The sequence below is a fragment of the Pterocles gutturalis genome, unplaced genomic scaffold (assembly GCF_000699245.1).
Source record: "Pterocles gutturalis isolate BGI_N339 unplaced genomic scaffold, ASM69924v1 scaffold48331, whole genome shotgun sequence".
Taxonomy (NCBI): Eukaryota; Metazoa; Chordata; class Aves; order Pterocliformes; family Pteroclidae; genus Pterocles; species Pterocles gutturalis.
In genome coordinates, this window is record NW_010107242.1 from 23087 (window position 1) to 31923 (window position 8837).

The 8837-nt window shown below is 35.1% G+C and overlaps 1 protein-coding gene across 1 annotated transcript; it reads right to left on the reverse strand.

Annotated features, from left to right (window-relative positions):
• Nucleotides 1–261: 261 nt before the first annotated feature.
• On the reverse strand, nucleotides 262–8532 carry UGCG (UDP-glucose ceramide glucosyltransferase; the record flags this gene model as incomplete). Its single annotated transcript, XM_010088028.1, has 8 exons — nucleotides 262–498; nucleotides 1861–2050; nucleotides 2306–2392; nucleotides 2816–2994; nucleotides 4512–4624; nucleotides 5014–5115; nucleotides 5995–6097; nucleotides 8348–8532. Coding segments are annotated over 8 exons (1130 nt in total), but the record flags the coding sequence as incomplete, so codon positions are not given.
• Nucleotides 8533–8837: the final 305 nt, after the last annotated feature.

Here is an 8837-nt window from a genome sequence, read left to right on the forward strand (position 1 = left end):
ATGGAGTAAGAAGCTGTTTATATCCAGTAGGATATATATATTTTTTTTTTTTTTTAAAGTGTTTACTGCAGAGCATTTCTATAGGAAGTTGATGTCAGGACCAATTCTCTCCATTTCTATTTGTACATAGGAGCAAAGTACCATTTCGCCAAGACTACAGATGTATTTTCACAGATGCAAGTGCCATGCAAAAATAAATTACAGATACCAAAACATACAAGTAATAAAACTACTGAAGGTAGATTTTCTTAAAAGTATTTATATAAACAATTTATAATACTTTTATTCCCCTTTCTCTTTTTGACATCTACAGTTACAAAGCTGTGGCTATACATCAAGAATTTCCTCTGCAGTGCCTCCACAACGTAATCTGTAGCGTCCTGTCCTCCAGCTAATAGTGGGGTCCCACAAAGCAGATAGGAAAATATAAATTGTCATGGATTCTCTGATGAACCAAGCTACTGCATAATCAAGTTTTGAAAAACACAGAGCGCCACCCTAGGAATATAAAAAAAACCCAAGTGTTTTAACATGCTGATCAAAAGGCATTTTACAGTAATTAAAAAAATTTGTGTTATACATAAATCTATTCTAAACCTTATTATACAGATTTACATAACAATAGCATATTTTTTAATAAGCCAAGAACATGTTCCTCCTCAAGATATGACTGCCCATATTAAACATGAGAAGCTTTGCAGAATGACCCAGAAGGTTTAAAGAGAAACTTGTACGTAAAGCAAAAGGCAAGGAAAAGTGTGACAATTCCACTTTTTTCTTTTTAAAGTTTTTAAAAACTGTGTTCAAGCAGACACCGGGTTTTTGCCACAGACCCCAGAAGAACATCAACTAGACGGAACACTCTCCTGCATATTCCCAGAGGGATGAAATTCAAATAAACAAGCCTTTGGCCTATTGCATAGAAAAACAGGACTAAGAAGAAAGCTTGCAGCCTCTCTATATTTTCTGCTCCTTTGAAAATTTCCAGCTAAAAACAGAGCTGGAAATTGAAGAGGCTTCAGGAGAAGGAGAGTAGGCACAAAGCTCTTTTACATGCTGCAGGTGGTGAGAAGAGTAATTAGAAAGGTAACTGTTAAACTGGCCTTCTGGAGTCCTACAGAATCAACACAGTGCCTTAAAATTTTTTTTTTTTCCCCAGTAAGTGTTAAAGTCTACCAAAAGGATATTTTTCAGTATGATGAGAACTATTGGATAAGTTAGGATACAGCAGTAGTTGTGGATCAGATTTAGATGGAATATGGTCACAGCAGAAACGAGTCTAAACAGTTCCTGCAGCATTGGAGTAAAAAATGCTGTTCTGATTTGTGACATCTTTCTACATTAGAAGTTTTTTGAGGCCTCACTTCTAGTGATAGGAAGATAGAATTTTTAGAAGTAGGCTACAGCTGTCCTTTAAGTCCATTCTTACCAAAATAGAGTGAAAAAGACACTTAAGGCTACCTATACACTTCAATAAATACAAGACAAAGTAACAACTACGATAAAAGAAAAAAATAAAAAACATGAAATGCCACAAAGCTGCTGTTCTTGTATTGTTTAAAAGGTTAAAACTTCTGGATATGTCTAGGTAGAGCAGACTGGAAACATGAAGATTAAGGGCATGGACATGCAAACTTTCAGAGCATAGGTAGAGTCAGGTGCATATAGAAAAGAAAATACAACCAAGGACACAACTTTTTCATGCTACTATAACTGAAGCTGGAAGACTGAAGTAACAGGGTTTAACCTGCTGTTTCCTTGATGTCAAGAAAATGATTTTGTTATAATTAGGCTTAGCTTTTTGCTTAAGTAGTGGCACTAATAACTTTAATAACATCCAAAGAAAACAAAGATACATACCTGAACACCTTTTAGTTGAATGTAATCAAATATAAACCATGCCAAGCAGTGACACATGAAAAATACCATTATGTCCCACCTAAACACATGATGAGCTGCCCATCCAATAACTAGACTGGCAACAAAACACTCTGAGATTGGCTCACAAATTATTGTGGCAGGCAACATATTAATTCGCAGTTTGGCCCACCTAGAAAAAGACAAACAAATCAGTTCTGACTATGCATTATTCTTTACATTCTCCTCCCCCACTTCATCAAATGATAAGCCATCATGGTCTTTCCTGACAATGTTAGTTTAATCTCACTTAATTTACACCTCCAAATAAAATATTGGAAAAATTCTCCCTTTCAAAGATACTGTACAGAGCATTTAACAACTACCATCTACATCAGAAGCAGGTGACAGGGGTGGGTGGGAGAGGAAGTAAGAATTAGAATTTTACCTGATCATTCTGGACTGAAACTGAGAAATAGAATATGAACCAGAGTTTTGCATTGCAACTTGTGTGGCCATTGCAAACTTCCAGCCCCTGAAAAATGAATGTATTATTATAAAAAAAATATTCAAATAAGAGATGCAAAAAATAATGAGAACACCCACCCAATAATTTCATTAGGCTTGAAAAGTTCCTTTTCCATATGTGCTATGATTCTATATTATTACAAAAAATTTAAATGTATTTTATCAAGTCTCCTCATTGTAAGACAGCAAATATCGCTTGAATAATACTTAAACCAAGTTCTCGGAAACTCTTTTCTAAATTAATTGACAATGATATGGCCTAATAATTTCTAAAAGACTATATTGATAGGATAAAGCACACATCATAGGCATGTTTGCTGTATATAAGTACAGATGTTCAGGTCAGCTTCACATATAATATTTACCATGTGTTTTAAAAGAAGATTTAAACTGCACTTAAAGCAATAAGCTTACTTCAGAGTCATCTTACCGGTCAGCTATAGCTTTGGCCATGAAGTAATCTTCAGCAATGTATTGTGCAAAAGCTATCAGTCCTCCGGCTTGGTCCAAGACATCCTTCCTCATTAAGCATGACATTCCTGTTACACACTTAAAGCCAGTTAAGTTGGCTGAAATGTATGACCTTGGGTGTGAAGTTCCAAAATAAACCTGTCAAAACAAGATAAGGCTTTTGAAATTCTACATGTATTTATGCAATTACTACTCACTGACAACTTTTTCTCCCAAACAGTTTAGAGGGCAAAAACTGCCAGACGTGGCTGGTTAAGACAATGTATTTTACAAAAATCTTTACCACTGATCTAAGAAATCGATGCTACCACCAAATCTGAGAAATCTAGTAGTGATATTGTCTGTGTTTTTACAAAGCTATAAGAGGGTTTTACATCCACATATTAACCTACCATATTTAATTTGTTACTTAATTTCTGATTTATTGAGGTTGTTCTCAGAGAATACATATATTAAAAATCCATTAAGAAATTTACTTATCAGTAGGATGAATATATTATTTGGTGATAGCTGACAGACATGCTGCCTCCTTGCTTTTATAAAGATTAACCACATTACTGCATATATGTTCTTAGAAATTTATTATATGGTTGTACAGAAGCAGGAGAATTTTGTTTACTTAATGTACTTGCAAACAGAAATAGCAAAGAAAAAGATTCAGATTCTGAGTGAGTCTTTTTACGAGACTGAATAACATAAAACTAGGAGGGTCACATAAAGAGACAGCAGCAATCAGTGCAGCACTTCTCACTGCTATTCTTCCTACAGATGGCCTTCACGCAGGTTTTACTAATACAGTTACTCATTCGAGAAAAGGCATGCTCATCTTGCAGTATACTGGATCTGGAAACAAAAAGCTCTTCCAGAAGAGCAGAGAAGAACAGGACAGAACAAGTGATATGAAGATCGTGGATAGGAATTAACTGTTCACTTTCTCTTCCAAAACAGTACTGGGAGACGTGAAATAGCACTATAGAAGAACAAGGGTGAGAGAAAACAAGGTGGTGGTTCCTCTAACAGTTAACAGAACTTCCTGGTAAAGACAATTATAGATGCTCAAAATCTATATGGACTCAAAGAAAGAATGGGAAAGTTCATGTAAGAAATCTGTTCTAACTAAAATACTAGTATATTTACTAAACCTCCAGATACAAGTCTACTTCCTGCTCAGGAAGTCTCTCAGCTGAAAATTGCAGAAAGTTGAGACAGGATTACAGGAAAACAGGATATAAGCCTTGCTTGTGTTCTAATGTCCTCAAAGGCTCTCCTTATAACGCCTGCTGGCAATAAGGTACTGTGTAAGCTGGACTTTGCTCTGACTTGTCATGGCCATTTCTGTGTTCCTTTTCAGACATCAAGATAGAATTAATGGCCCTTTCTGACTAAGCACTACAAAGAGTTCTTGATTTTTAATAAATTCTTAAATAATCCATCATTTTAATCCTGTAATCTTTACTGTTTGTATTGTAAGCTTAATTATTGAATCAATGTTCAGAGCACCACAGTAGAATTTTCAAGCATTTAAAAATTATTCTAGATAGTCTGAAGTGTGACTTGAGCTGAGAATAAACACTTCTTCGCTCATAAGGTACAAGAGGCACTATACAATTTTCATTCAGCAAAATCTTGGGGAAAAAAGAAAACTTTGCGCTCACCTGTTCAAGGGTAGCGGCAAAACCCTGTCTGTCTGCAACGTAGGGAAGACCATGGACCAACCCTACTTTTTCAGTCATTTGGTTGGCCATATCTGTCAGTGTGTCTGGTGTTACTGAGGGACAAAAAAAGACAGTTCATTGACCAATTCTGTCATTAGCAGGCTGCTGTATAGAGACACTAGTTCTCATTTTATTACCAATATCAAGAGCACATATACTTTGTTACACACTCTTTTGGAGCAGTTTCAGAAAAATAATAATAGTTATTAACAGCATTATTACAATCAACAACAAATACAATGGAAACAGTTTGAACAGTGTTTTCTGAAATGGATTTTTCGCCTTTAATTAGAGAGTAAACATTTTTATATCATGAAAGTATTTTTTTCCAGATTTAGAACTTTCATTTCTATTTGTATTCTCAGTGAAAATATTCTCTAATAACTGCTTTCTTTCAGGGAGTAAGAGCAATGTAAATCAGAACATTACAACACACACCCACCTCTGATTCCACTATCACAAATCCATATGAGATCATATTTTGCAACTTCATAGCCAGGCATTAAGTTGTTAATTTTGGGGTTGATGCCAACCTTCTTGCCACCTAAAAAATATTAACATAAAACACAAATAATCTATGGTGTTCTTTTAGAACTCAGACTCATTACCCAAAATACTTAGATATATTAAGTGAAGAACAGTAAAAGTTTACCCATTAATTCTTGAAGTCCACTTTTATGAGAAGGATTTAAAATTTAAGTATTCCTTCACTTCTGTATTTTTGGTCTTAGTACAATCATGCAGAGAATTAAAAAGAAAAAAAATATTTAAATGCTTCCTCAAAATGGCAGGGTAACAAGCTGAATGTAACTGAAGTGTGGTAGAACTATGAGTTTACTACTGCATTCTCTTATCTCTTAAGACTACTGAGTATGACCATTATACTCTGCACTCATTTTAGCAGAAAAATGAAAAAGAAGCAGAATGAAGCAAGATGCACTCTTATGCTCCTAACTGACAGACATGGCTCAGTTTGTTTCACGTCAGAGAAAAAAAGTTACATTCTACTACCCAGTTCTAATACCCCTTCCCTCCTCCGATTCAAATGTAAAGTGAAGAGAGCCCTACAGTCTAAGCTGATGAAAAACGATTGTTGCAGGACCTCAAGCTCAAACACAGTCGCAACTCCAAGTCACTTCCTGAACATTCAGTTCAGCGCAAAGACAGAAATTAAATTGCTGTATTTCAGATTCAGAAGGAAAAAGCTGTAGGGGTTGCATAAATCATTCTTCCTGGAGTTTTTTTGTCCTGATGTCACAGATTGTGATTACCAACCCACTTCTTTACTCCAAATAGATGACCAAGCTACAGAATCGACATGGGCTGAACCAGACAAGTATTTATTTTAGAATACTGTATACAGAGTTGAAGACTTAAAAACATTTTACAAGTAAGAGTCTCACCTTTGAGTTGTATTGCTTACCTATGAACAGCCTAGCATCAACGTTTGGGTATTTGCCAAGGAGCTTTTTGCACACATCAATAGCTGGATCATCATGATCTTGTACACAGAGCAGTACTTCATACTAGTAAAAACAAAATGTATTTACACACACACTTAATATCAATAAGGTCTGCAGAGTAAAGCTTTACTGTACCAAACCAGAAAAATAAAGAACACTGTTACAGAATTAAAAATAAAAAGCTTTGCAAGCTTTCATGGAGGTATTTGTGTCTGCATTAACAGCAAATTCCTTGAATGCTCCTTGCTTGATATAACCCTCCTCTCTCCCTGTCGAAATTGCTGAACAGCAAGTTATCAGAGCTCCAACCCAAGGAAAAAAGTTGAGAAAATGCAAATTTCAGATCAAGATTCCTAGAAGCCATTTTTACAGTCTAAGATTTAAAAAAAATCATTCTCATTAAAAACAGTTTTCATGGACATCATTTGATAGAGCAATTGTAAACAAGAGTCCCAACTAGTGATCAGAACAGTTCTTATTCTATCACCTCAATGAACTTCATTTTCAGTAAACTACTTTGACAAAACATAATCTGAACTTCAAAAGCTGCCTAGGGCTTGATGATGGCAATCTCTGAAGTTCTTGTTCCATAAGAAGTATTTCATTCAACAGAAGACATTAACTTAAAATAAATACATTATCTCAAGAAAAAAATGTTACACTCCAAAATTCTAACTGCATTCAGAATATTGTGGAAACTTAAAATAGTTAAGCACACACCTCTACCTCTCAGAATGCAAACTCAATTTGCCTAAAGAGCAAGCAGTATTTGATTCCTCTCATTTTACCAGCATGGAAAATGTAATTTAAAGGGAAAAAGATACGTCTTATTAAGCAGACAGGTCTTTCCACCTCAATAGAACAATCCTGATAGCATGAACACCACAGAAATTATCAACTGAAGAAATTAATTCTTTACTGCTCATCCAATTAAATACATAAAAGAACAACTATTTTTGCTAGTAATTAAATAAGTAGTCTTCAATCAACAGTTGTAATTACATTTCTATATCCCTGTTCTCCAACAAATTAAACCAGAAATAACAGAAAACTTTAACATTGCAATATCTGAAAATAGAAAAATTCACAGTAAATAGCCTTTGCATGTAGTAATGAAGTAGAGCATAAAATGAAAAAGCTGCATAATATTTTGATGTTCATTATAGTAATAAAATAGCTTAAGGTATTGTTGCAGCTTCTTTGCACTGTCTGCAATATTGGTATACACAGCATGCCCCAAGTATGTTTTAAACTTGTCTTGGCCACACTTTATTGCTCTTGTTGAGTCAAAAGGATTCAAACGTACATGCCTGATGCTTTTCAAAATGCCCCAAGCTTCATTACAAAAAAACTACTGAACTTTTAATAAGTTTCAAATTGTGGGGTTTTTTGTTTGCTTTACCCCGCCTACTTCGGAGTAGGTTTAAAGCTCTCTGTCAGAATACACCAAGGAAACCAGCTGTACACCTTACACAAACCTCACACCTTTTACAACTTAAGCTGCAGTGTCAGAAGCAATTTCAGGAAGAATAGAGAAAGGAGTTTTTAATTGAAAGTAAATCACAAGTTTTATAATTCAAGAGATACACAGTAGAAAATGCAGTCCTCTTTTTATCCACAGGAGCATAAACCAAGCAGTGAATGAAGAAGCAAGCATTTGCAGATTTCTTCTTTAAGTTGTAAGCTCCTTAGAGCAAGGACAGCATCTGACACTTATCACTTAGATTACTTATCACTTGTATTACAAAGTCAAACAGCATCCAGCAACAAATGTAAGCTTGTTAACTATTTGTTTCCCAACACCAATAAGTGGCTTGCAGACTATCCTACCTACCAGCAATTTGTGAGGTACATCACCTCATCACTGAGTAATTCCTCCTTAGATGAGTCACCAATAAGAACCACCAGAAAGTTTCAAGCTATCAGTTTAGAGAATCTTTTAGATTCTCTTTTATTCCCTTTTAGAGAATCTGTTACAGCAAGGCAGTTAACTGGGGAGGGTGCCTGGCTTCTCAAAGGGTCTTTTACAGATTGAAGTGGTTCATACTGCTATAAGCACCCCAATATTGGAACACTGATTAAACAAATCTTAGCATAGAGTATGTTTCATCCCTAAACCTTGGTCATCTTCCTTTATAGACATCTTTTTAAAAAGCAGTGAGGTTTTTTTTGCAACATGTAAAGTTATGCATTTCCTGAGGAAGGAAGAACAATCCAAGACATAATCAAGTTGCATTGTTCTAGCCCAAGCTACTGATATGACTTCTGGATGTGTGGGAGGAAAAAAAAAAAGATACTAAATAGTATACATACTTTTGGATAATCCAGTTCAAAGAAGGTTTCTAAGTTGTTGATCAGGTTAGGATCCACACCCTTTAATGGCTTTAGAAGTGAAACAGCAGGCAGCTTACTATATGGCTGTTTGTCTGTGGCTTTCTTATTGAGGTGGAGGCGTCTGTAAGGAAAAATAAGATATGCAACCACATAAAGAAAATATGCTAGAGAATTCAATTCAAAATACAATCAGAACTAAGAAAGCTTGGAGTAAAAACTGCTGCAAAAAACCCCTTAGTTTTGGTTGTAGAAATAACAGCTATTTTTATATCTGTCAGCTGGTGTGTCAGAGACAATGCCTAAAAAAACCTTAGCATTTTATGTAGGTTAAATTCAACCTTACTCAGAGATTTCAGAGCAATGCATTTTGCAAAATAAGAGTATCACCTTTTTCAAACTACACAGGAGACAAGAATTTTTTTGCCTTCCTCTATAGCATTAAAAGTCAGAGTATTTTAACAGGATAAGC